The sequence below is a fragment of the Aythya ferina genome (genome assembly GCF_964211825.1).
Source record: "Aythya ferina genome assembly, chromosome: 9".
In the NCBI taxonomy this organism is placed as follows: domain Eukaryota; kingdom Metazoa; phylum Chordata; class Aves; order Anseriformes; family Anatidae; genus Aythya; species Aythya ferina.
The window spans coordinates 12,758,175-12,785,232 of record NC_140305.1 but is presented as its reverse complement, the minus strand read 5'-3'; the positions used below and the strand labels follow the sequence as shown (position 1 = coordinate 12,785,232).

The 27,058-nt window shown below is 50.9% G+C and overlaps 2 protein-coding genes across 8 annotated transcripts; both read right to left on the bottom strand.

Moving 5' to 3' along the window:
* Positions 1 to 4,220: 4,220 nt before the first annotated feature.
* On the bottom strand, positions 4,221 to 15,767 carry DZIP1L (DAZ interacting zinc finger protein 1 like). Of its 2 annotated transcripts, none has more exons than XM_084529956.1 (13): positions 15,630 to 15,767; positions 12,933 to 13,002; positions 12,312 to 12,832; positions 11,461 to 11,545; positions 10,622 to 10,755; positions 10,120 to 10,281; positions 9,778 to 9,903; positions 8,485 to 8,515; positions 7,708 to 7,758; positions 7,230 to 7,366; positions 6,363 to 6,555; positions 6,050 to 6,179; positions 4,221 to 5,555 (listed from the first exon to the last, which is right to left on the bottom strand). In XM_084529956.1, the coding sequence occupies exons 3-12, from the start codon at positions 12,786 to 12,788 to the stop codon at positions 6,085 to 6,087; spliced, it is 1,491 nt and encodes a 496-aa protein (XP_084386082.1). In that variant the 5' UTR covers positions 12,789 to 12,832; positions 12,933 to 13,002; positions 15,630 to 15,767; the 3' UTR covers positions 4,221 to 5,555; positions 6,050 to 6,084. The 2 variants fall into 2 exon arrangements, with proteins under 2 accessions (XP_084386082.1, XP_084386083.1); XM_084529957.1 differs by lacking the exon at positions 15,630 to 15,767 and adding an exon at positions 13,581 to 13,698.
* A 1,155-nt stretch (positions 15,768 to 16,922) lies between these two features.
* On the bottom strand, positions 16,923 to 25,003 carry A4GNT (alpha-1,4-N-acetylglucosaminyltransferase). Of its 6 annotated transcripts, none has more exons than XM_084529238.1 (5): positions 24,911 to 25,003; positions 23,991 to 24,182; positions 19,234 to 19,441; positions 18,632 to 19,081; positions 16,923 to 18,151 (listed from the first exon to the last, which is right to left on the bottom strand). In XM_084529238.1, exons 3-5 carry the CDS (start codon positions 19,336 to 19,338, stop codon positions 17,540 to 17,542), a joined length of 1,167 nt encoding a protein of 388 aa, XP_084385364.1. In that variant the 5' UTR covers positions 19,339 to 19,441; positions 23,991 to 24,182; positions 24,911 to 25,003; the 3' UTR covers positions 16,923 to 17,539. The 6 variants fall into 6 exon arrangements, with proteins under 6 accessions (XP_084385364.1, XP_084385365.1, XP_084385363.1 ...); XM_084529239.1 differs by lacking the exon at positions 24,911 to 25,003 and adding an exon at positions 24,275 to 24,304; XM_084529237.1 differs by lacking the exon at positions 24,911 to 25,003 and having other exon boundaries at positions 23,991 to 24,889.
* Positions 25,004 to 27,058: the final 2,055 nt, after the last annotated feature.

Sequence of the window (27,058 nt, the reverse complement as noted above, 5' to 3'; positions counted from 1 at the left end):
TGGGCATGCTGAGGAGTGCAGCTCAGCAGGTACCCAGGGCTTTTGGGGGTTGGGACCACTTTGGTAAGCCCAGCATCTGCCTAACTTTCAAGGGAGCAATTAAACACTTCTAAATACCTCATTGTTCTTAGGAAGGCAAAAAAAAATATTGCTGGTATGCTCTCACTCCTGCCAGCTTCCACTGGAAAGGGGCTGAAAAGCACAGGAATGTTTAATTTAGATAGGAAACACTTAAGTGGTGGTTAGGTAGAGGTACACAAGGTAATGAAAAATACAGAAGAATACTCAGGAAAAAAAAAAAAAAAAAAAAGAAAAAAAAAAAGAAATACTTTTTCATTTAGTGCACTTCATAATTAGTGCATTTCATAATGCACTAATACTGCATTAGAACAACTACAGAGAAGAGAAGAGAAGAGAAGAGAAGAGAAGAGAAGAGAAGAGAAGAGAAGAGAAGAGAAGAGAAGAGAAGAGAAGAGAAGAGAAGAGAAGAGAAGAGAGAAGAAGAAGTGCACACATGAAATTACAAGGACACACTTTTGAAAGTTGCATTTTATTTTTATGCAACACAGATACTCTGACAAACACACTGAGCTGCCTATCTCTCAGTTTCACTTAGATGGGAGCAGGCATATAGATGACAAGATTGCGGGCAGGAGCATTATGGAGAGTGGCAGAAAGCTGAAGCAGAGCTGGATCCTCTGATTCCTGCCCTCAGTAGATTTCTAATCTTCCAGCACCAGTTTTCATTTCCTTACCTTGGCTGAAAATTTGCCGTGTTAAAAAAAAATAAAAAAATCGTATTCTGCAGGCAAGAATCATTTATTTATGAGCTGGTCTGTTATGTAGCAGCACCTGATATTACAGATGCTCCTCTCTTGGTTCTGAGTTGGTCATAAGGGACCCAGTCTTTTGGTGGGCACCACTACATGGGCACAGTCACAAGTGGTGAGCATCGTGCATAGGGGGATGACTGCACGGGGAGAAGGAGCGCCCATAGCCATGGAGCTGCCTTTCCTCAGCAGAAAGCACTTGGTGTTTCCCTGTATCAGGAGACAGACCCAAATATCTCCTTCCAAGCTGATCTGACTCCTGAAAGCCCTGTAGCTGAAACCATCTGCTTAAAGAAAGCTCTTGGTCTTTAGTGAGAGCAAAATTTCCGTTTCCAAGCTTTCCTCTAAAGCTCTGCTGCCTAAAAATTATAGGGTTACACTGAAAAAAAAATCCTATTTCTTAGAATTTTGGAAAAAACAAACAAGCAAACAAACAAAAACAATATTCAAGCTGCCTGAAGGTGCAAGCAACCTCTGAGGAGCAACAAGAAGGTTTGCTCCCCAGAAGCCTGGAAATAACAGGAGCCCAGCTCCTCTGGACCTCTTGGTCCCATGAAGAAAACACTCATTTCCTTTTGCATCTGCCACTGGTGATGGACAGAAGACCTCCTGCCAATTATTTTGCCTTTATCGACAACAAACCATGGGGCAAGGGGTGCATTTGGTAGAGCCGCAGAGCCAAGGGAGATGAGCTGGAGCAAAAAACGTGGTTGAGGATGTGAGCGTGTGTGTGCCCACACTCAGCAATAGTTTTGTTTCCATGAATTTCATCATCCTCTGAAAGTGCACGTCCTGCTTCAAAGCAGCTAATTAAATATAGGCTTGTCTAATAAAGCAGACACTGAAAAGGCTGTGTGTATTATCTGCCAGCAGAGCTCTGTATAGGTTCTTTCTGAGCTTCTGCAACATTTATAAGTCTATGAGAGCACGGCAGATTTGCATGGACTTTGACCAAGGGAAGCAAGGACCCATATCTGAAGCTACAAATTGGACTATGAGATAAGAACTCTCCTGAAATCTATATGCAATTAAAAGCCCAATCTTCCTTCCTATAGTGACAAGGTTACTGCTTTTATATAGCTGAACAGAGATGAATGAGTCTATGGATTAATAGCACTAAGATTTATGACACCATGCTTGCACCAAATATTATGGGAGAATAGCTCTCTGGGTGAGATATTCCAGCTGAATAAATTTGATAGGGTTTTTCTTTTCCTTTATTTTTTTTCCAGCTTTTTGTTATTTGGGAGCGTTGCATCGCATTCACAGATCGTTAGTGCTGTGGTTTGATTATCTGCTAATTGTCCCACACGTATTCATGCTTTATAAGAGCATTATCAATAAATGGCATCCCATGAAGACAGATGTCACTGAGAGAAACAAAACACAAAATATATTCTTTCAAAGAGCATTTATACTCCAATGGCATTAGGCTCCTGGCTAGGGCCCAACAGGCAACTTCGGTGGATTTGTGCTGCATTGACACATGGAAGGGGGTCATGCGTGTGCCCCATGGATGTCCTAAATGGCATGGCCATGTCACAGTACCTGAAATATGGAAGCTGCCTGTGCATGCATTAGCTGGTTTTGTCAGGACATCCTTGATTTTCTCATAGACCCTCCAGTGTGACATGGCTGTGCAAAGGACCCGTTTCCACAGGGGACCCCTGATTTGTGTGGTTTCTCCTTCCTTAAATCCGCTAGCCCTTCACACTGCTGGCTTTGAACATGCTTCACCCAGAGACTCCAGAGAGGATGAAGCCAAAGGGGATGCTTCTAGTGTGAAAAACTAGGCACAGGAACTGGTGAAGACTGTGCAAAACTCCCCAGGCTGCAATAAACTGAAGACAAGGTCAAAAAAATGAGGGGAAGGAAAACAAAGCCCTGTGGGAATTCAAGGGTGTGGGAGGCATGGAGCTACCTGCCCGGGGGCTGGTGGGTCAGGGCAGAGGGGTGAGCACTAGGCTGCTTGCACTGGAGGACAGGCAAAACCACAGCCCACAGCTGGGCAGGATTTGACTTGAAGAGCAAATGCAAAGGATGGAGAGGGAGAGGAGACATTTTGGGGCTTTGCAAGGTGCTGGAGGAGGCGGCAGCATGCAGGATGGCTGTGGTTTGCATGGGGCATCTCTGCCCACAGCAGCCTCCCCATTCCTTTCGCTGTTAAAGTTGTTTCGTGGCATTACAACATCTTGTTTTTACAGGGCAAGGGAAATGCATTTTGGAGTCAGCTTTTGTTCTGCTCTGGCTCTCCCACGGGAGAAGCCGAATTTGTTTCCTTAATGCAGTTACAAAGGCATCTTTGTGTGGAGGAATTATCAGGACACCTGTCTGCCTATTGAAACCCAGCTGCGAGCGAGAGTCCCCACTTGCACTTCTGACTTTCTCCGCCACCATGCGCTTTCTGTTGGCTTTGTTTCAGTTGGTTTTGTTTTACATCCCCCTGGCTGTCGTGATTTGCCTGCTTGGGATCATCTCTGGTGCTCTGGCATTGCACAACACAGCAGGATTGTGCAGCACTGCTACCGGGCACAGGGCTCATGGCAGGTCCCCACCACTTCAGCCCATTGAGGACAGCACGCTAAAAAGGGGCACGGGAAGAATCAGCTTTTCCTAGGGGAAGAAGTCCATAACACAAGAGAAAAAACACCTCCATCCTCTCCCATTGCTGGTGCTAATCCATGGCTCTTCCATGCCCACTGTGCATCCTCTCCCCCTATGCCCGCTGGAGCTTGTAGCACCTGGAGAGCCATTTCCTATGGACTGTGCTGGCTCAAAACATTTAGTCCGAAACAAAAATGCCCTGTCCCTGTGTATATATATTTATTTGCTTCTTGTAGCACAAGGATACTTTTGGAGTTTCGCAGTCTTAGGCAATTTTTTTCCCCACCTGCCTGGCACCATCTGGGCTCAGCGTCGAGTGCCTGAAGCTCATTGGAGCAGCTGGAAAGCACCGCAGGCACGAGAACTGCTGGAAAAGTGAACACAAGCCTGGTTCCTGCATTTGTCTGCAGGTGAACATGTGCAGGAGCTGCACAAACTGAGGTTTGGCCATCACTTGGTGGCACAGCATGATTTCTTTGATTCTCTGACATAGAGAAGGGAAGCAGCTGGGAGAGGGAGGTGCAGGGCAAGGCACAGCCTTGACACTGAGCTTGCTACATAGTAGGGGTGAAACAGCTTCTTCTGGCTGTCCTGGTTCTGCTGTTTGCTCTTTGGGGCAGAAAATGTCTTTTCTCATCAGTTTTGGATCATGCCAGCACAGCCCAGAGGTGTGTGAATTGCCTTTATCACCCCTTACACAGGAGCAAACGTTTGCTCCTACCTCCACCTATTTTACAGGTAAAAGGCTCATTTCTTTTTCTGAGACACCAAATTCAGCTCTCTGAATGGCATGAAAACATCCCTCCTTTATTCAATTTATTAAAAGCAGTTCTCCTTATGATCCCCACTCACCAAAAAGAAAAACATTTGTTAAATTAGCCATAAAGTAACACATCTGGCAATAGCATTCTACAGAAAGAATAACACAAACCAGGTATAGTTCTTATTTCACGTCGAAAGATTAAAATGAACAATTCCTTTTCAAGGTATGTAGCTACAGACCCACACAATGTGGGAGGGTATAGGCACACAGCAGACTGAATACATCCCTGGGGACCTGTGGATTTACAAATTACGTGGTGGTATTCTGCATGTTGGCAAGCAGTTATCTGGAAGGCACTTTTGCTATTTGATGGAATGAAATGAATTCACCCTGTTCTGCTCAGCCCTGGCCAGGCTTTCTGCTCCCTAGCATCAAAATGCACGTGCAAATGTTTGCACTTAGGAACAGGCAAAGATAGAAATTTAAACTGGTGGTGGAGTGGATTGGAAAACAGAGAAGTTGAGAAGCTGCATTTTTAAAAATTTTGTACTCTGGAGGGATCAAGATCACTTCACGCCCTGCTACAGATGTACAAAAGCCAGAGTGAATTTGGAAAACGCACTTCATTTATGCCGACAAGCATTATAAGCAGAGCCAATCTCACTTGGTGATGCTGCAGAGGGTCGTTCTTTGGGTCAGAGTTCCCACTCAAGAAGGAAGGAGGAAGGAAACCACAGCTGTGGCTTGCTCCCCTGCCCACGTGTGCTTGGGCCAGGGTCTCCCTCGGACCCTTGGGAGAGCTGGCAGAGAGGGACACAAGGTCAAGAAGAGCTGCCTTCTCTCCCTCCCATGCTGCTCTTTGGACTTGTCAACAGGTACAGCAGCCACAGGCACCGGGCCTGGTGGGAGCGGGTGGCCCCAGCCCGGGAGATGCTGCTGAAAGCTCCTGGCACGGTGGGATGCTGCGCTGCAGCTCGTTCCTGGTCTTGTGGCACCATCCAGTGGCTGCTGGCAGAGGACTGTCGTTTCCCTGCCACCACCAAGCATCCCTCGCACAGGGCTTGGCCGAACAGGGACCGTCACCCCTGTGTCACCAGCCACCGGTGCTGGTGGCTTGGCAGGGGAGGAGGTCTCCAGGTCGCTGTTGTCACCTGCAGACTGAGCCCGGGGAGGGTGAAGGGGGCAGTGGGGCAGGATGCTCATCCTGTATTTGCAAAATTAGAGCAGATGGCAAAACCCAGCTGCATCAGGATGCCACACAGGAGACCCTCTCTCTATTTCCATGGCTTGCAAAGTGCCCCAGGAATCTCCGCTTCTTTTTTTCACTTTGCCAGATAAAGACAAGAATTTCATCCTCACTGCAATAAAAAAAATAAATAATAAAAAAAATCTTTTTGTAAAATCCCCCTCCCTCCCCTCTTTTCTCCCCCCATTTCTATAAAAGCAATATGATGCTGACTCTGCTCACAATTTAATTATATCAGCTCTCCCCCAAAAACTGAGGTTATGTTTAAGTCATATTCAGTAATTTAATAATTTCACCATTGCATCACTCCAATTATTCGGGGATTTTTTCCAGAGACCTTTTCTTAATCTGACTCTCTAACACTTAGTGTTTTGATACCAGTTGCATGAACACTGTTTTAATTTCCCCCAAAGAGGACAGATGGACAAAGAAGAAGGGAAGGATGCTTGTCTCTGCCTGGGGAAGGGACTAGTGGCCAGGTCTCCCCTGCTCTAAGTTTGAGCTCCTTGCAAAGGGACGACCTTGTGGCACTGCTGATGGATACAAAACCTTATTTTCCTGGAAATGACATCCAAGACCATCCCTGGGACCATTCACATGAGATACCTGGAGTTTCCCAGTGGCTCTGGGAGATGTTGAGCTCAGGGCTGGGAGGAGCTGACCCCACCAGCTGGTCTCCGTGTGGTTGCAACCAGGCATCTCTCCACCGGCTTCTCCCTTGTGGACACGGCTGTCCCTGTAAGGGGCACAGCAGGTGAATCACAGAAATGGGGGCCTGGCGCTGGCACAGCTCCACGAGAAGGGATGCAGCTGCCAGCTGCCCAAGGGCTGCCCTGCTGCCTAAAGGAACAGCATCCCACAGCCATCAGCAGGTGGTCACAGGTCCCCATGGCTGCTCTCTAGGGACAGGTCACCTCACCTGGGATGATGGAGAGCTGTCGAGGGGCAGCAATGCCAGGTTTCTTGCGTTGCTTGACTTTCCTCTTCACCGCTTGGATCAGCTCACTCCTTAGGTGGAGGAGACCAGGAAATTTCGCAGCCCTCTGCTGCTGCTGAAGCCTGACCACAGCCCGGAGGTGCTGGTAGGTCTGAGTGGAGATACCCGTCATGACCTAAAGAAAAGGGTGGCCAAGCTGTCCTTCCACAGCACTGGGTGGTGACACAAGCCATCAACAGCACTGCCCATATCTCATGAGTATCCTCTGAGCTCCATCCCAAGACCTGCCCATACTCCAAGGGTGGTACCAGCCCATCATTTCCCCAGCCCATCGTTTCCCCAGTGCAATGTTCTTATCAGTCCAATGATGAGGCTTCAGCCACTGGTTGCTGTTGCACCAGCTCGGCAAGGTGCTAGGTGGTGGTGTTGCATTGCCGGGAGCTCGGCAAGATTCATAAGAGGTCCTGTTTAATATGCTTGGCATGAAAAGGACCAGTGAAAGTCCTCTCGAAATCCCTGTGACAGAGGCTGCTGTGCCCTCACACACCCTCCTTCCCTGGAAGAGAGGGAGCCCTGGGTGATTTAGCATATGAAAGGCTGCTTGAGAGAAAGAGCTGCTGGATATTTATTAATAACCAACCTCAGAGGCGGTTTATTCCCTGCGCTACCATGTGCTTTCTGCCTCCACCTTCCCGTTTGCCTCTCAGGCTGTGACTGCTCCAGGCATGGGCTGTTTCACTCCCTGCTAGTGTTTTGGTTGCTCCAAAATAATTAATCTGTTCGCAGCACTCCTTGCATCCCTGCACTGGCTCAGGGCTGGAAGTGCCAGCAGCAAAAGGACAGACTTACCCTCTTGACGCCCATACTCTCCAGCTTTTCCTCCAGCGTTTCCTCCAGGATGGGCCGAAACTTCTTCAGGAGGTTTGGGTTTCTCTGCAGGGCTTCCAGCAGCCTCTGCCTCCCACCCAGGGCATCCTCCTCCCCGCCTGCAGTGAAGGTGGGAGCAGTAAGGCACTGGCTGTGCCCTGAGGAGCCAGCTGGTCCCTGGTCCCCTTTGAGGTGCCTTCCACCTCCAGCTTGAGTCATTCCCAGACACAGCTTTTCCAAAATCCCACCCACAGCGCAGCAGCTGCCTGGGGCAGCTTTCTAGGGTGAAGCATTCCCCGCAGGGCTGATCATGGTGCTGCTGTACCTGGCATGGAGGTACGTGTCCCCACCCCACCATGTGCCACCACCCCTCATCCTCACTGTGCAACACCCCAAAAGCTAAATACCAGCTTCGTCCTGGTGTTGCCAGGACAGAGATGGTCTCACTCCCAGTGCCCACCTTCTTCTGAGGATTCTTCAGCAGCCAGCACTTTGGTCACCTGCCGGGTCACTGCAGGAATGAAAAAAGCTTGTGAGGGCCAAGGTGAGCACAAAAGCAAGCTCTGACCTCCTTGTTTCACTGTATGGAAAGCTCTGACACATCTGTGCCCATGGGGTCCAAGGATGGCCCAAGTCTGGCCCCAAGCCTTGGAGAGCATCCTTGAGGGAAAGCCCGGGGTGCTCAGCAGCAGCACCACCACCCTCTGGGGCCACCAGCCGGAGGATGTCAGTGGCCAAACAGCCCTTTGCCATCCCTTGGGATTGGTGTGGACAATGTACCCGCAGGGTATTTGCTAATAGCCATCCATGTCTGAAATCCTATTTTTGTTTGTTTTCTGACGAGATGCTGGACAGCAGGCATCAGGGAGCTGGGAAGTCCCCACTCTTCCTCCCTGGCACCTGATTATAGGAAACCCAGGCTGTAAAGAAGAAACCACAGCATGTCCCAGCTTCTTAGTTTTATGGGGAAAAAAAAAAAAAAAAAAGACCCAAAGAGACAGGGGTTTTCTGCTTGTAGCTGGAGCTGTACTCCATGCTGTTGCAGCAGGCAGTCAGGAGGCTGGAGGATGTCTGCTCCGTGCCTTCAGGTAAAGGACACACAGCCAGCTTCCCAGAGAGGACTCCATGGCATGCTTTTGTAGTGGGAGACAGAGAGGACGGCATGCTCTGAAGGGCTCCTAGCTATGAAAAATTGATCTAGACCCAAACTGATTCACCTTAAAAAAGCAATCATTACCTTCAGGCTTGTTTGCAGACAGCAGCTTGGTCTGTGAAGAAACAGACTGTGCATCACTCAAAGGTCATTTCTTCGTCAATACTTTTGGGTGACCACAAAAGGAGCAGAAAACAGCAGGAGCCTAACCTGGACACATACACTCCAAAATGCTTTTAGCTTTAAGCAGACCATACCCGCCAGGGCATACTCCTCCATGGTACAACCACCGCACAGCAGGTGCCAGGCTGTTGTACCTCTGTGCTATTCACAGATCAGATAATGAGCAGAAGATGCTCCAAATTGTAATGCAAGCCGTTCTGGTGATCTACAAGCCAACAGACGTGAGTCCAATTGGGTCATCTTGGCATCCCCAGGGAGGCGTCCGCCAAAGGGTATCACTGGCCTTACAGAAGACCTATGGCCAACTTCAAAATCTGCTGGTGGCAAGCCTATGTCTTCTCATCAGCTGTGATAACTTTGGTTGTTGCATTTCATATCGCCTTTCCCCTTTATAATAAAATAACTGTATTCTCTTGACCTGGGCTTTGAAATCCAGCTACAGTCACTTCAGGTGTGCAGATCCGTTCTTTCCCATTATCAGGAGGCACTAAGCTGACCTGCAAAGAGGGTCTCCCCCAGCTTTTCTGACAAGACCTGTATCTCTGGGATTTGAAGCTGAGATGGAGAGAAACCATGAAGGCCTTTCCTGAGTGAGGTGCTTTGGCACCTGGGCAAGGTGTCAAGGATGTCTGGGTGCTCCCTCTCCAGGTCCTTCAGTGCCTGCCTCCCCTCTGTCCTCTGCCAAATTAAACACACCCACGTGTCCCTCCTTGGGCTGTGGGGTCCTCATGGGCAGGGGCACCCAAATGCATTAGTGCATGGCAAAATCCCATTTCTTTGGGTTCTGAAGGACACCTGCCACCACAGCAGCTGTGCCTGTCCCAACCCACTCAACACTGAGAGGCGCTGTGCATGCCAAGGCCTTGTTCAGATGTTTTTAGAGAGTGAGAAGGCAGCTGATGCATGGGGAAAGAAATCTCTTCTGTCCATTTGCTACTTTAAATGCTTTTCCATGCAGTGAGCTGCAACAGTGCTCCAGTGAAGAAGGGTTTTCCAGGGCTGACCTGGCACCTTGGCGTGCCCTTGGTGCCCTCCAGATCCCATTTCTGGGCTCATTGCTACCAGAAACTGAGCTGAGACCACACATGCGGGGAGCAGATGCACATAGAGGTGCACGGATGTGGGTTCATCTCCATCCAGCACACCTCCTGGGATGTGTGGCAGGGGTGAGGACACAGGCACCCCACTGCTCACCTGCACGGCTGCCCTCTCCTGCTCTGTCCAGCTTGGTGTCTGCCACCGCATCTCATCAGAGTCATCGTCCTGCAGGGTCCCCAGGCTGGACACCACTGTCTCTCTGGCCTGCAGCTCCTGCAGTTTCTGCAGCATGGAGAAGGAGCAGCTTGTCCCAGGGGGGTCTCAGGAGGCTCTTTGTTCCTCCCAGGTAGTCCCACCTCAGCCAGTTGTTGCCCCCAAATCCAAAGTGCATGCATGCCCCAGGAAAAGGGGTGACTCTTCAGGCTTTGAACCTGCAAGGCCACCTGGATCATGCAAGGCATCAAGCTCAGATGTCCCCTTGCTGTCTCTTTGGCTCACCCCTTCCATTGCACTGCTCCTGCTGGCAATGTCCTTCAGCTCCCCAAGGAAGAGCTGCTTCAGGCCATCCATCTCTGCACGCAGTTTCATCCTCTCCTCCTCTTTCCACCTTTCCAAATCTCTCCTGCTCTCCTCTTCTCGCTGGTGAGCTCTCTCTTTTTCCTAAAGAGGACAAAAAAACTGGAGCAGATGTCCTGGCTGAGGAGCAGAGAGCAGGTTGGGCAAGGGCTGGGGCTTCTGCCCTGGACCAGCCACGTGAGCAGCGATGCTCCTGGGGCTCCCCATGCTGCACACAACGGGAGGACAAGGCAGCACAGCCTTGGGCAGGCACACTTACACAAGTGCCACATTTACCCCCACTTCACATTTCCGACAGGAACCTTCTGGGGCAAATTTTCCACATAAATAGACACAAGCCCCACCGTATGATGTTTTTCAGTGCCTTTTTCACTTATGCTTAAAAATGTCCCATGTTTCATTGCTCCTCCCTCTTTTTCCATACCTTTTCCCTGTGCAGCTTCTCTGCCTCCCTCTCCGCTGCCAGCTGCTGCTGTGTCTCACGCAGCTTCTCCTTCAGCTCCTCAACCTCCTGCTCCATTTGCTCCACCCGCTTCATCTTCTGCCTTTCTGCAAAGCCTGGGGAAACAGAGGCACCGTGAGCAAGGGTGTGATCTGCCAGCTCCTACTGGGATTTTGCTTTGGAGAGGTGACAGAAACACCCAGAAAAACCCAGCAACACCCCACCAAAGCACCGAGCAAACTCGCCGCAGGGTGTCAGGCTGCAGAAGGAGCTGGCTCAGCTGCAGGAAAAAACATGAGAAAAGTGGCCTCTGATTTATTTATTTTTTTGATAAACTTGGAGAGATTAGAGGCTAGAGGAGCAGCTGGGCTGGCTGTCTGCAGCAGCTGAAGTGCCCTGCTTGGACGTCTTGGGCTGCACCCAGGAAGGTGCCTCAGAGCAAAGACAAACCTGTTGTGTTGCATCAGCCCTGGACTGGGGTTTCAACCTGCCAGCAAAGAGCAAAAGTTTTTTGATCTGCCAAGTCCAAGAGCGTCAATTCCTTGCCAAAAGGAGCAAAAAAGGTGAATCCCTCTGCCACTCAAGCACAACACTCTCCCAGACTCCCCACTGTGGCTCCATCCCCACGGGTAGGGAAGGTCCTCGGGGAGCCTGAGGTGCATAGACGGGCTGTAAGGGTGCCTGCAGTCTTGTGTCTGACCACACACCCTGCCCGTGCTTCAGGGAGTGGCAGTGAGCAGAAAACATTTACAAATATTCACAGGAACAGAGAAGAAATGAGAAGTCGTAGGAAAGCGCAGGGAAACCATCTCAGTGCTCACCTGCCTCGGTGTCCTCTGCGTGCCGGCGCTGCACGTGGGCTCGCAGGAAGACATCGCTCATGAAGGCTTTGTCACAGAGGTGGCACTGGGGAGGGGGAGAGAGTCAGCAGGAGGACTGCCAGAAGCAGAAAGCGGCTCTCCCCACATCCCTGGCATGGCAAAGGTTTGCTGCCATAAAGCAAAAGGGGAGACCTCGAGGGATTTGGCTGTTGTGTCAGATGTACGTAGGTGTTAGGAGTTTCTTCTGGCGGGAGCCAAAGAAGAAGCCCCTTGGGGTTCAGGAGAAAACACGAGGCATGACTTTCCCCAGCAGGCCAGCATAAGCAAAGCAGCAGTGAGGCGCTGCTTGTAATGGGGTCTGCTCAGGCCATGCAGGAAGGGAGAGCACTGTTTGTGGGCACGAACCTGAACCACCTGGTCTGGGGCCTTCTGACCTCCAGGAGTAAGCAAGCGGGTTGATTTGGTGAGGGGGAAGATGTGCACGCAAAGGCACGGCTGGCAGTCTCTCTGCTGAAAGGCTGGGAAAGCCTCAGCAGCAAGATAACAGTCAAAACCACCACTGAAACCAGGAGCCTCCAGAAACCCCCCAGTGGGCTGGAGGATTTCCAAGTCCTCCTGGCATGAGGTATCCCCCAGGACACACGGATCTCATAAGATCTTCCCAGTCATCCCTTTCCAGCCTCCTCTCCTGCAGCCCATGGAGCTCTCACCCCCTGCCCCTGCATGTCCACCAAAAAGGGAGCCCCTGGGCTGACAAGGACTTTGCAGTCTCCACAGAGGCAACAAGCCAGCACCGGATGCAGCAAAGAGCATCACACAGGGGACGCGCTCTGCACCTTTCCGCCACACACCTTGCAGTAGCTGCTGGGGCCGGCTTGCAGGAGGAGCTGCTGGGTGGCCATCAGCTTCTTCCACCTCCTGTTCTCCTCCTTGGCTCCCCGGAGCTGCGCTGCCTGCTCCGACACCAGGTCCTGGGCTCGGGCCAGCTCGGCGCGGGTGGCTTGGAGGCGCTGTGTGTGTGTGGCCAGGCTGTTCCCCAGGTGCTCCTGACAGTGCAGCAGGTACTCAATGCTCAGCTGGGCCATCCTGAGCACCTTCAGCAGCACGGGGTCCGCCGGCTGCCCACAGTGGGGGCACTGCTCCCCGTCCAGGTTGCAGAAGGTGACACTGGCGATGTGCTCCTGGAGCGTGGCCACGTCCACCTCCCGGGCCACCCGCTCCACGTCCACGGCGCTGAAGCGACGCCAGTCCATGCCGGCCCGGCGGGGCTGGAAGTGGAAGCAGGGGACGTGGATCGGGCCGGTGAACCCTGGGACTGTGCCCAGCATCCCTACGGCCCCATGCAAGGGCTGGAAATGCCTGTGGAAAAGGGCTGGGAGGGAGAAGGGATGTGTTAAGGTTGGCCACGCTGCTGCCCTCCAGCTCTACTGGATGCCCTACCATGGTGGGGAGCAGGTCAATGCTCATAATACCTGGGAGCAAGCACAAAACCTTCTTCTTCTCTTCCTCTCCGCAGCTGCTATCTACTGCTTTTGCCAAGCTCTGAAAAAAAGAAAAAAAAGAAAAAAAAAAAGAAAAAAAAAACACCCTTCCAGTTTATCTACCATCTGCTTTTGGTAAAGGAAAGTTTTCTAAAACCGTCACACTGCCACTCTTTAAAATAAAGTGTTGTGAACAAATTTGTAACCCCCTTTACCCAACCTCCTTGACTTACACATTTTAGGAAAACAGCCTGTTTTCAAGCAGTACGTGGTAAACACTGGTCACACAAAAATCACAGTGCTGCTTCCCTCTGCGTTATCTTGCTCTGACCTAAATCATTTCCAGAAGCAGTGCTCACCCATTTTCCTAGCTGCATCCTAAGCAATAATTAAGTAATTATATTTAAAACACATAGCTTTAAACCTGTGAAATTGCCCTATGCAGTTCCTAGACTCTAACTAGGGTTTCTTGTCTGAGCACAGGCAAACTGCTGCGAAACATTTACAAATTCAACCAAGCTGCAATGCTTTGTGCTATGAGTTTGTGTCTGCAGCTGCCCCACATACTGCAGGCCGCCCTCTGGCCGTCTCGAGGACGCCTCGTTTTTAATCCTCGTTTTTTGCTGGGGGGCCACTCACCTTATTTTTGGGCAGGACGTGGGGCAGGGCATTGCTGGGTGTGCTGCGTGCAGCCGTGTCGCCACTCCTGGCCCCGCTTCTGCACTCATGTGACGGGGATACGCTGGGTCTGGCATCCCAGGGAGATGCCGAATAAATGTGGGCTTTGCTGTGGTCTCCTCTGCTAACTCAGATGGGGCAATGGTTAGCATTACAGCTTTTTTTTTGGCCACAATTTCAGTCCCCAGAAGTGCAAGTGGGATGCTCCAGACCCTGTGCTTTTCCTCAGGGCTTGGTCTCAGCAGGCACGTACAGTGACGGTGGCACAGGCACAACGGAGCATGAGCAAGGCGCTTTCAAGCTGAGCACCTTGCATGGGGCTTTCCAGCTGGAAAATCCCAGCCAGGAAGCCTTCTGCGGTGCCTGCATGTATTCTGGGATAGGATCATCATTTTTTGATCATTTTTTTCCCCTATTCCTTGCAAGACTTGTTTGCTCTCAGTCCAGCTCAGCATGTTCAAACCCACTGCAAGCTCTGCAATGTCCCCTCTTGTTCCTCTGCCCTGCATGAGCCTGTTCATGTCGCTGCCTCTCTTTGGTCAGCTGTGCTAGAAAGCCTTCAGGAGGGCCTGCACATCAGCGTGACATGAAGATAACCACAGGCTTCCTTTAGGCTTTATTCACTTTATCTTCTTTGATGTGCACCTAAAATCACCACGTCAGCAAGCCCCTTCCCTCCCAGGCTTGTATGGCCAGTAAAGATCACTAGCATTATTACTGCTGTTATATATATATGTATATATATAGATATATGCTATTAGCAGCACTCAAGTGTCAGACAACCCAATTCATTGCATCAGACACAGTGCTTGTGTAGATATGTACACTCATATGTATATATAGGTCTAAATATAGCCCTGACTCACGGCCACAAACTGCGTAGATCTGCTGGGGAACAGCACGTGGCTGCTGCAGGTGAGGCTCTGGGCTGCGGACCAACCACGCCTAAATGAGGCTGAGTTTATGAGAAATGCCTGGAAACGGGGTCTGGAAGAGGAAAGGAGACAGCAGCAACCCCAGTCCCCTCCCTCTCAGGCGTCTCCCTGTTCTTTGGGACGCTAATTAAAACCCCCTAGCAATCTCCCACACGCCCTGGGAGGCAGGCTGTGTTGCACAACCTTGTTAATATTAACAAGGCCTTCATGCACCAAAGCCAGCAGTGTTTAACCTAGCCCTGCTGCTTAGCAGCGTGGCTGAGGTTGCCCCATCACCTGCTTCGGGCATGCCCATGGGTGCCAGAGCCTGGTGGGCTTCCCCTGCATTTCCTGTAAAATGCCACACGCCAAGTCTCAATTGGTGCAACCAGAGCTTTGGGGTGCACTGAAACCACTGCAGCAGGCAAGGCAGGAACCCAGCTCTTCAGGTTTATTCCTTCTCCTCAGTTCTTGCTCGAATTTGCCTTGGGTATGTCCCCAGCCGGTGTAAAAGCACTTTGCCTTCTGCTGTGCAATGCAGTGCAGCATCAGCAGATGCGATGGCTGCTGGTAGAAGCTACCCTCTGGGCCCACCAGGGAAACATTGATTCACTGGGACTCAGATTTTGCTTGCTGGGTGCTGTAGACACCGGCCATGAGGGATGAGGGTCCGTCACAGAGGCAGCAGCGAGGACCATCCAGCTGAGCTTAGTCAGAGGTGCTCACCTGCACAATTCCCACTCCACTGTGCACAAACCAGCTCCACCAAGGTGCTGGTGGAGCAGCACTGACCACAGAGCAGAGGGGTCAGGAGACCCAGACCCTGCCCACAAGCAGCTCCCTGGGCCCTGCCTGCAAGCAGCATTCACCTCCCTCCCTTCGTCAGCCTCTCTTCTCGCCAAAACTCAGCCCAGAGGAGCCTCGGAAATGTTTTTCACATGAGCTAACACACTACGAGAGCCTGAGCAGCTCAAGCCTAAGCACATCCCCCAGCACCGTCCCTCCCTCCCCTCCACGGCTTGAGGAGTGGGGGCAGGAAAAGGAAAAAAGAGAAAAAGAAAAAAAAAAAAAAGAAAAAAGAAAAGCAAATACTCACTTGTTGCTAGAGACAGAGGAAGTGAGGAGCTGGGACGGGGACGGGACAGGGCAGTGAGGGGCTGTCCACAGCCCTGCAGAGCAGGGAGAACTTCCCGTGCTGTAACCCTACACTCCTCCCAGACTTCCCCCAGCCTGTGAAACTCAAAAGCACGAGAAAAAGCAGCTCCCGCTGCCACAGCTGGGCAAAACCAGCCTCCGTGGGCAGCACTGAAGCATGAAACCCATGGCCCCGGGCTGAGCCATGAGAGTTTCACACTGGGGAAGGAAAAGGCAAAATATCCCCCCGTGCCATGCTGGTGCTCTGACAACCCCCAGCTTGGCTTGGTGCCTTCTGCCCTTACACTGGTTGACTTTAGTGCTTAATGAGGATGGATGGGGGTCGATCTGTGGGGCTGGAGTGAGACCCAAGCCCGGCACCTGACTGCTAAAGCCCACGTGCGCAGAGGACTTTCTCTTCCCGACTAATCCGGCTGCCATCGCCGTGTGCAGATTGCAGCGCGCTCATTAGCTGCTGTGTTTACAGAAGATAGCATTGTACAGATGGCAAACATTCGATGACGGGCAAGCCACCCGCCCCCGCCTTTCTGCTCCCAGCCTAAAAACAGCTGCTCAGACAGACGCAGAAGAGATTTGCAAGCTGGGCTTTTCATGGTGGTGTTAGGTGGATTTGCTTTACCTCGGGGAGGGGAGGGAGTAAATGCAAGGGGATGCATTGCTTTCTTGCAGGAAAAGAAAAGTCACTGGGAAGCCTGTTAGGATTAAACGGGCCCTTTCTTTTTCACAGTGGCCCTAAAAATGGAGCTGCATGGAGAGAATTCAGAGAGACTGGTGGGGAGACGTGGCCCATGGGAATCCTGTCTCTCAGCAATAGCAAATCCTGAAGGAAGCACCTCCAGGGTGGGCAGGAGGCCAGCAAGACAGAATGGGACAAATGCAACAGGCACTGCAAAATCTTACAGAACGGAGAGAAAGCAAAAACTGGTGGCACGTCTGGAGATGGGTGACATTCCCAAAACCTCCAGAAAGGGCTTTTCTGGAGCTGCTGTGCCCCGTTTTCAGGGCAACTGAAATCCATAGATTTCAATGGGACCTGGGAGTCCCCTCAGGCTGGTGCCATCAGTTCTTGGTGCCCCAGCACCTACCCTTCAGGAGACAACACCTTGTGGCCAGAACTGTCCCCAGGGCTGGGCAAGGGCAGCCCCTTCCTGAAAGGAGACAAAGTAGAGGTGCAGGACTGTAAACTTCCTTAAAAAGAGGAAGGCTTTTCCAGGCGAAAGCAAGCTCAGAGGAGTGGTGGTTTACTACCCATTTTATTTTCACTTGCAGTGATAGGTCCCTCTCGAAAACGTAGGGTATAAAGTTCATGTGAGAAAAGACACAGATTAATGAAGACAGTAGTTTGGGCTACTTTTCATCAGTAATGACTGTTGTCCATCCTCTGCTATACTCTCGCTCTACACTTGCTCAGAGCCCTCATCCCAGTCCAAGGCCTGTTCTGCCTACAACTCCTCAGACTCGTAGCTGCCAGTAATGTCAAGAGGGGCGTTTGAAATCCCTCCCAGGAGGCCAACACAACTCTTCAGGAACTTTCCCCTTCAAGAAAGCTCACCAGAAAGGCCCAAACATCCCTTTGACTAAGTAAGGTTTGGTTTCTGAGTGCCTATGAGGAAACAGAACCTAATTTCCTAAACCACTTGTGCAAAGCTGTCCTTATGTCAGTGGAGGCTACATCCCATGGATAACCACCACCATTCTGCGTATGCTCCTTAGTGTCCGGGGGAGCCGGGACAGTGGTTATGAAAAGGTCTCTCTCCAGCAGAGCCCAGCTGCTGCCACCAGTGGTGACCGTGTTTTGGCCATTGGACAAGGGAAGTCTGGAAGGATCACTCCCCTTCTTCTCACCACATGTCACACAGAGTCCTCATAGCTCGGTAAGTCCCTCAGCTCTGCGTTTTTGATCAGGTCCTCGTACGTGGTGGGGCAGTAGGTTTTGTACAGTTTTTCGGCCAGCGAGTTGCTGCCAGCGACCACAGCTTTCCGGTTGCGGTTCATGAAGTTCCACAAGTGCAGCGCGTAGGAGTGGTTGAAATCGGGGTTTTTGTCCCATACGTCATAATACCGGCCCCAGGCTGGGTATGGGATGGGGTAGAAACGCTGTGGGTTTAGGAAGGAGATGTTCTGGCAGCTGTGGTCTTCAACGCCTTCAAAATCGGTGAGATTGCAGATGGTTTTGAGCATCCTTGTCATTAAGAAGGGGCCCTGGTTCCCCCAGATGTTCCCATTGTACTTGAGAACAAAGTTCTCCATGCAGTCCCAAATAAATTTGTGGCGGGCAGGGAAGCCAAAGATCCCATTGCTGGAGAACCGTGACTTCTGTGCTGCCAAGAAGCTTCCCTCGGGGATGGGCCTGATGGAGATGACATCCGTGTCCATGTAGATGCCCCCGTACTTCCAAATGAGAGCCAGTCTGCTGGCATCAGAGCTGACGTGGACCCAATTCTTCTCCTCCTCCGGGTCTACCTGCAGAGTTGGAGAGGCAAGACCATGATGCTAGTAGAGAACAACCACATCCCCTATCGGGCATCAAACAGCACCATGAAACTGTTCCTACACCACAAAAGGTGGTGCTCTGCCAGCATGGCAGCATTCACAAGTGCTCAGATGACTCGTGCAACACGCCTGGTTAGACTAGCTTCTGTTGAGCAAGACTATTAAGCTCTGTTTTATCAAAACACGTATGCAATCTATTTTTACCAACATTTCATTTGCCAAAAAATCTGATTCTCCAGATAGTGGGAAAATGCTGATAATGTGTTCGATAAACAGATAGATGACTACATTGCAAAACATGGCAAAAATAAACCTATTCTGAACCAGAAAAATAAAAGTGACTGGTTTCACGTAGCCAGGCCCACTCTCCTCCATTCATTTTGAGCCTCGTCCTGAGGATCCCCCCATCTATAATTCATTCCCTGTTTTTCCCCTCATCCCAACTCTCACCTCGTTGTACCACTGCAGCAGGGGGGTCTCCTGGAAGATGGTTTCCATCTGGAGAGGGAAAAGGAAGACATTCTTCATAGAAGATAAAAGCGAGAAGGCTGCATAGCTGGAGTTTGAGTCCAACACCGTGTCGTTCGTGAGCCCCTTCATGAAGAGGATGACGGGCCGGTCCTGGTAAATCCTGGCAGCAGACTCCACAGAGCAGGAGACCAGCGGGGGCGGCTCCAGGCGCTCCGTTGTCTCCAGGAAGATGATGCTTTTTCCCAGGTTCAAGACCTGCTCAGGTGTCAGGAAGTGCTTGGGCATAGGCATACAGGAGAAGAAGCAGCCGGACAGCAAGGAGATCTCGTACAAAATGCCCGAGACAAAGAAGAAGCAGAGGCATATGTGGATCTTCTTCAACATTCTTGCTTTCCTTTGGCCTCTGGGGTTGTGCCTCGGACATGTATGCTAAGGAGAGACAAGGAAAAGCAGAAATACATGTCAGTGCTATGGCTTAGCAGGACTGGCAGGAAAGACTTGCAGGGATGGAGGCTGCAGAGGGAGAGGCAGGTATAAGGACAAAGTGTGTGGCTTTGCACACGCAGAAAGCTAGGTGGTACCTGGATTATAGTTCTGACAAATCCACATTTCCAGCTTGTTTGTTGGCCATCAGGCTTCCTGGAATCCCAGCTCCTGGATGAAGACACCCAAATTGTCTGAAGCATGCAACAGGACTTCTGAAGGCGGGAGATGACACACAGAGGAAAGCTGGCTCTGCTGCAGGCTGGACCTCAGTCTCAGAGATGGTTTGGGGCCAATGGGACCCACCTGAAAGGGCAAAGAAGGAACAGGTTCTAGGTGAGACATCTCCCATGTGCTGATGCACAGCCTGGCCCTGCTCCTGGTTCCTGGTTCTGCAGCAGCATGAGCCCATACAGCACCAGGGAGCTCTGGCTGGTGAGAGGCAGGATTGGGCCTTAGCTGCATTGCACTGACAGGCTCATGGTGTAAGGAAATTCCCTCCTGAGATGCCACCAGGTTGCACGTGAGCAGCCACATTTGCTCTGCAGAGACCAAGCAGCTCCCAGGAGCCAGGGTCCGGTGGAAGGGAGATGCTTTGAATGACAAACCAGTGTCCGAGCGACCCCTGAATGCATTGAAAGCCTGATTAATTAAAGGGAATGGGAAGAAACGCAGCTCTGTGTGCTCGGTTAACTAATGAGATGCATTACCATGTCACCCAGCCAGAATATAGATAAGTCCGCAGTGTAGCGAACCCCATGGAAATTCCCCTGGAAGCGCTGAGCTTGAAGCTGTGGCAGCTCCTGCTCCATTTCTCAGAGCTAGATCTCATCAAATTAAATATTAAAGCAATGACTGTTCCCATCAGCACGGCTTTCCATGCTGCATAGCAAATGCTGCTGTTTTCCATTGCCAACATAGTTTTTTCACTATGCCCCAGGCTCCTGCAACAGCAATGGGGAAAAGCATAAGGGGGGAGCAGGAAGGTGCTGCAGCCACCAGCAGGGCTGTGGGGACAATCTTCTGGACAAGGCCAGCAAAGTTTGCAGCCTGCAGGAAAGGGGGTGCTGCTTTTTATTCGCTTTAATCGTTGTTTTTTATTTTCTTCCCCTCCCACTTTGTCTCCTTGCACCAGCACTGTGCAGAGGAGCCCAGCCCCTGCCTCCAGGGCCTCCCTACAGATAGGGAATGGAGAGAAAACAGTTTTGGAAACATGTTCTGGAACCCACTGATAAAGCCAATAATGCTGCAACACCAAATTTCCTTCCACATTCCTCTCCTTCCTCTCAGACCTGCTCTGACATATTTCCAGTTATTTGGGAAAATAAATAAATAAATAAATAAATAAATAAAAATTTGCCTCCTAGCAGCTCCTTCACAAAGCTCAGCTTGGGCAGATTTTCAGGCTTTTTTTTCCCCCTGCATATCCCTGTTCTGACCTATGCCATCCCTGCTGCTAATTCTGTGTTGCTCCCATGCATCCCAGGAGCTGGAGCTCCCTCCTGTTCCTTGCAGTTTCTAAAATCTTGATGCCAGACTCCTTGCCTGAAGCAGAAAACCCAGGCTTTGGCTTTGATTAGAAACGGGACCATCCGAACATTCCCATTACAGGATTAATATTTCTTCTTCGATGGCCTCAAGATCCGATGTCTCGAGTCCTTATGAGGAGCTTGGCAGAGCCGTGGTTGGAATAGCTGTTCAAATTTAAAATAGTCCAGAAGGCATTTTATTTGCAAATTGTGGAGGGAGAATAAGCAGACACTCCAACAGATATCAGCTCCGTGTACAACATTGTGCAGAGAAACGCAAATCTTCATCGTCTCATTCTGGGAAATTGTTTTGCTTGGTTGGTTTTCCAAAACCCACTCTGTGGCGAGTTACGAATTCTCATCACATTTGACCTGGAGGCTGCTGTTATCAAAATGTTCACTTCTCTGCTCGAGTTAAAAGGACTGCAGAGCCGAGCGTTAAAAATAAATCCCAGCCATTGAATAGATTACCCTGCTGAGTGGGCTGCTTTTTTGGCTGCAGCAGACGGCACGCTGGCTTGATGGCCCTTCTTGTAAAGATATTTCTTTTCTCCAGGCAATTGCAGTATTTCAAGTGCGGGATGAAGACGGGTGGGAGCCTACAAGAGATTACTGGGAACGCCGTGTGCTGCACGGTCATTCCTCAGGGGTGCCTGCGGGACACATGCAGCAGGGGGGTGCAGTGGGATTTGGGGGCTTTCCTCCCAGAACAACCAGGATTTGTGTTCGGGTCTGCACCCATCTGACGGTGACTGTCCTTATTCCTCCTGCTGGGGAATAACCCCAACGCTGACTGCACCCATGGCAGAGTTTGAGCTTGCATGGGTTTACTGAATGTCTTTGCAGAAGGTGCTCGAGTAAATTGCAGCTGTGATCAAGTCAGTGCATGTGTGCACACTTCAAAGCCAGCTTCCTTTCAGCTTTAGCACCAGGCACATCTGGAAACCTCTATCAAACAGAAACTCTGTAGAAGAATATGCTGTATTGACTGCAGAATGATTAATGCAGCCATCCCTTCCTCCAGCAATGCACACAAGCAAAAAGGTTTCTTCCCGCACCACTTTTCACTCACATTCCAGTTCCCCAAGTCAACATTTTTATAGATAAAGCAAAACTCACCTCTTGCCTGGAAAAAAATGGCAGAGAAATGGCAGAGTATGCAATCCTCAGGGAAGCAAAGCCAAGCTGAAGCAGGCTGGAAGGCATCCACGGCCAGTGGAGAGCCCTTTGCCTGTGCCGGAGGAGCTGCGCTGCCTCTGCACTATCTTCTCCCCTGCCAGGGCTTGGAGCAGCCTCATTGCTTGCACTCTACCAGCTCTGGTGTTTGCATTCTTGGTGCACTGAGATAACGCTGAGGCAGGAGCTGGGCTGTGTTTTCAGAGGTGCAGGCATGCAGGAGCAGGCAGGGTGAAGCAGCCCAAATGCTCTGCAAGGGTCCCGGAGATGGGGGATGGAGCCAAGCAGGCACAAAAACAGACTGATTGCACCTTTTGGGGTGCTGTTTTATTCCCTATCGCCTGGAAAGGAGACTGCTTGCAGAATATTTAGCTTTTTCTCTTTATTCTCTATTAGGACTGATCTGGATATATTTTGCACCATCGTGTAGGTCTTTGCCCTATAGCAAAGAAGAATTTTCCCCAAATGGCATAGGATGCTGCTGCCTTGCTTGGAAGCATTCAGCAGGGCCTCACACGCAAACACATCCCAAAAAATACACCCCACATCCTGAACTCTGGGCCAGCATAGGCTGGATTTATTTAATCCAAGCAGCACTTTAGCAGCAGCCTAACAGCCAGCACCCACAGGGCTGGACCTCACTGCAGGTTAATTTATGGTGGAAACATGGAGGGTCAGCCAAGCCATGGTCACTTTAAACCTGAGCAAAAAGGCTGTGGAGTTTGATATTGCTTAATTCATTGCTTTTAAATGCACGCAGCTCATTTGCACTGTGAGTGTGGCTGTGTTTACCGAATTTCATCAGAGACGTCAGAAAGCCCTTTGGGAGGAGACTAACAACATCTTGGCTCTCAATGGCTGTCCTGTGCTGGGTCGGCAGGGTTTCCAAGAGAGATGGAGCCATAAAGCCAACAGAGAAACCTCTGGGACATCCCTCCTGCAACCCTGACCTGTGCTGGCCCTCTCAAGGAAGCCAGAGCACCCTCTGGGATGTGGATGCCCAGCCAGCAGGCTCTTTGCAGTATCCCTCCTGCTGCCTTTTCCCCTTTTGGTGAGGCTATAGACCCATGGCAGATATAGTAGCAGGGCTGGAAGCTCCCTCCACCCAAAGGAGGCTGGCAGCCTTACACATGGTGCAGGATTTGGGATGAGTGGCCCAAGGGCTTTCCCCTGCAAAGATGAGCACTGGCATTGAAGCACTCAAGCTTGAGAAAAACACTCACTCACCACACAGAAAAACATCTTTCTCCATCATCGTAGTGATAACTTAGTGTTAACAAACCACCAAGAAGCGCTCAGCTAATCCCGTCCACCCTTCATGGCAGCAAAAAGCCTGCCTGCCTTCTAAAACTTCACCGTGGAAGAGGGCAGGGTGTGCCCATTTGCTTCTCAGCAGGTGCAAAGGGCCCTGGGTCTGCCCCCAGCTCTGTTTGCGCTCCCGCGTGCTCCCTTCCTGCTGCAGGCTGCTGACGGAGGATGTGGAAGCATTAATGCTGCTGCGGCCAGGCAGAGCAAACAGTCCCACGGAAAGGTATCGAGATACCCAGGGCTTAATCAGCAGATAGCGCCCAGGGCGAAAACACGGGGCCGGGGCTCGCATTACAAAGAAATCCCTTGGGAGTGACGTCGGAGGAGCCCCCATGCCCCGACACACCTCGGCTTTCCCCAGGAACCCTCACCTTTGGCAAACACTTGCTTGGGTCCATCTTTTCACACTGTGTCCCACAGGGAAATAGCATGGCACACAATCAGCCACAAGATCTTCTGGGGGTGGAGGTTTCTATCCGTCCACCCCTTTTCAACACGGTGCCTGCCGAGCACACAGGGTGCACTGATCCGTAAACACCAGGGCATGCACAGAAACAGATGCCATCTGTTTGGACAAGTCTCAGCCCATCTTGTACCTTCCAGATAGTGGGAAAGCATCCCCTTCCCATCCTGGCTGCCCCTTCACCTCCAGATGCCACCAGCCCCTTGACCCAGCATTAGGAGGTGATTTTTCTGGGGGAAGTCTAAAATTATAGCCTGGGGGAGCAGCGACCACCAGTGAAATGATAAGAAATGATAGAGACTGAGCCGCAGAACAGACGAGGGCAGAAGGGACTTCTGGAGGCTGCCTGGTCCAACCCCCTGCAGGTGTTAGCACCTACTGGATGCCAAAGGCACAGGCTCCTCCTGCAGCACAAGGAGGAAAGCATCAAGAGGGCTCACATTTCAGCTTGGTTGGAGAGCTTGAGGAAGCACTTCAAGGGAGGAATGTCAGACTTTGTCCTCGGGGGTTCTTCTGCTTGTCACCTGCACCTCTGTTGATGAGCCCCAGCATTTGGCTGGGCTCTGGTCTCCTAAAAAAAAGCATCGTTGCTCTCCAAATCTGCTTGATTGGCCCCATCCTGTCTATCAGTTAGCAATACATCAAACAAACAGGGTCAAACACCTTTGCACCCTTTCTGGGGCCCCCATATGGGTGCCAGCATCTCTCTGGGACAATGCTCTGTTCTCCTGCTTGGGGCATCACAGGCCAGGCACCGCTGTGATGGTCCCACCTGCATCCCACCACAGGAGCACAAAAAAACCCACAACCATTAAATACAGGCCAAGGCCAAAATCCTGGTGCTGCTCTGCCCTGCCCTCTAGAGGAGCCCGGGTTTTGCTTTGCTGCATGGACAGCTCAGAAAAACGAGGATCCGCAGGCAGAAGCTGGCCCGGGTCCTTCTGCATCCCCAGCGGGTTGGTGGTAGGTCCAAGAGAGGCAAACATCACACCCCAGTGTCACACAAGCAGCCTGCAGCTGAAGAAGACCCCAAAGCCAGAGGCCCCAGCTCCCTTGACAGCCCAACTCTCTGCTCTGGAGCCCGCCCAAACCTTCATCAGGTCCACAGCAGAGATCTTGTGGGGATTTCTCTTTGTCCTGAATAACCTTGCCAACTAATCCTACAAAATCACTTGTGCTCCACCCCAAGGGCAAGCAGGCAGCCGTGCCACAGGGACTAACACATGGAGGAAACACTACTGGAGAAAGGAATGCAAGGAGCTGAATTGTGCCAAATTACAAGCAATTGTAAAGCAATACATTTGTGCTTAAAGGTTTCCATGCTCACTTCCCTAACACCTGCAATGTCCATACAGCTTCAGAGATAAAACCGGAGTAACAACTAAAAAGCCGGCCACCCTATCTGCAGCAGGGTGTTTGCTTTCCTTTGCCTAATTTCACTTTAAGCTTTTTGCAGCTCCCCAGCTCCTGATAGCATCACGCCCTGCAAACACCTGTGCATTATTATAGCCTTCCTCCACTTTAATGTAGTCAGCCTTCATGATATTAGTTTGTACATCATCAGTTAGTTCCCCAAAGTGCTGATACGATTTTAGGTGTTTTTTTTTTTCTGCACTGGACAGCCTTTTTGAAACCCAAGGGTTTGGTAACCAAAGAGTCAGCTGTCAGAACTGTGTAGAGAGGAACAGTTTGGCTGGGAGCTCCCACGTCTGCCTTTGCATCACAGAAGCTTTTTGTGCTGGTGTGTGGAAAGCAAACACCATTAGACCTCATGGGCCTCACATGGAAAAAAAAAATAATAAAAAAAATCTAAAAATCCCCTCCCATTAGAAACAGCTCTGTTACCTCTGCCCAGAGCCTGTGCAATCCCTCAGGCCCTGCAGGGCAAAGCCCTCACAAAATCCCCAAACAGGGTAGTCCAGAGACAACCCACCCACGTCCCACTGCTGCAAGCATGGCTTTGCTGCACCCACAGTGCTCCCAGCCCCCAGAAATGCTGGAAAACGACAGAACAAGTGATTGCTGTGCCTCCAAGAGAACACCTGCATCACTACATCACCCTCCCAGGGCTTTTTTGGGTATGAAGCCTGCACCCGCCGTGGACAGGCACGACCCCACTGCTGGAGGGTGTCTCCCACCACACGGCAGGACCAGCAGCTGGGTGCTGAGCAGGGATGGGTGCGCAGTTGGAGGGAGCGTGCTGGGAGCCTGCGGCAGGCATCTATCAGGAAATCACGCTCGCTTTATTGCCATGTTACAGCCAGCCAGCACCCAGAGCTTTCTATATTCATGAACTCATCAGATTTGTATTTCAAAAATAATAGATGTCATTATTATTATTATTGGAATGAATTTCTCTATTATAGTCTGAGTGATTGTAACTACTTACTGCCTGCAGCACAGGAACCACCTAAAGAATAATACAAGCAAATAATATTACTGTAGTTGTAGCTACAGGGTTGGGTAGGTTTTTTTTGTTTTGTTTTTAAGTGAGAAAGGTAATAACCAGAACAACAGCAACAATCATAACAGAAATAAAGTCATTATGAGGTTGTGTATAACAATACCAGTTTTTAAGGTAAATTTAGTTTGGGGCACATGACTCATGCTCCTCCCTGAGATTTTTCTCGACTGCTTGGAGCGCTGCCTCTAATAACAGCTTCACACTTTCTGCCCGCTTTATCCCGTGTGCAGAAGGAAGAAAGCAAAACAAGCCTCAGCAGAACAGCTTCCTGATCCAGGGACCTCACAGGAGGGTGTAAGGCTCTTTGCTTCCAGCCCTGGAGCTCCACCACAAAGCTTCGCCAGCGCCTCTCAGCCCCTGTGAGCCTCCTCGGCTCGGTACCAGCCCTGTGTGCTTTGGAGGTGGGGCTTTCACTGCTCCTGGACAACTTCAGTACCGGAGTTTTTCTCCTCGAAGGAAAGTCCGCAAAGTGCTGTGCGTTGATGAAGAGCAGAGATGAACCAACTGACCATAAATTATGCACTCACAAGCTAAATCTAGATAGCTAGTGGGTAGAGCATAACAGCCGTGATGGATGGCTTTCCTCCAGCAGGCAGACAGCCTGGGGACTGAGGAAAAAAAAAGCCAAAGTGGCTGCGGAGATGCCTGGGAGGCTCTCCAGCAAGTCCTAGCATGGACCAGTCTCTCCTGCTATCACAGCAGGGTTTATGGCAGAAGCAATGAAATCCTCTTCACCCCGGTTGCTTCTCCCCATTGCCATTAGCGAGTCCCCTTGCTCTGCCCCTGCCAGAGCCTGTCCTGACCTCTCCCCACATGGCCCATATGGTGCCACCAGCCAAAGATCTGCCACAGCATTATGTGCAATATACGCTGTCAGCGTATTCTGACATGAGTCCAATAGGATGGATTCAAAAAAGATGGGATCCCACCATGCCAAAATACAACATTTGGTTGAGCATCTGCCAGAGCCTAACTAGCAGACT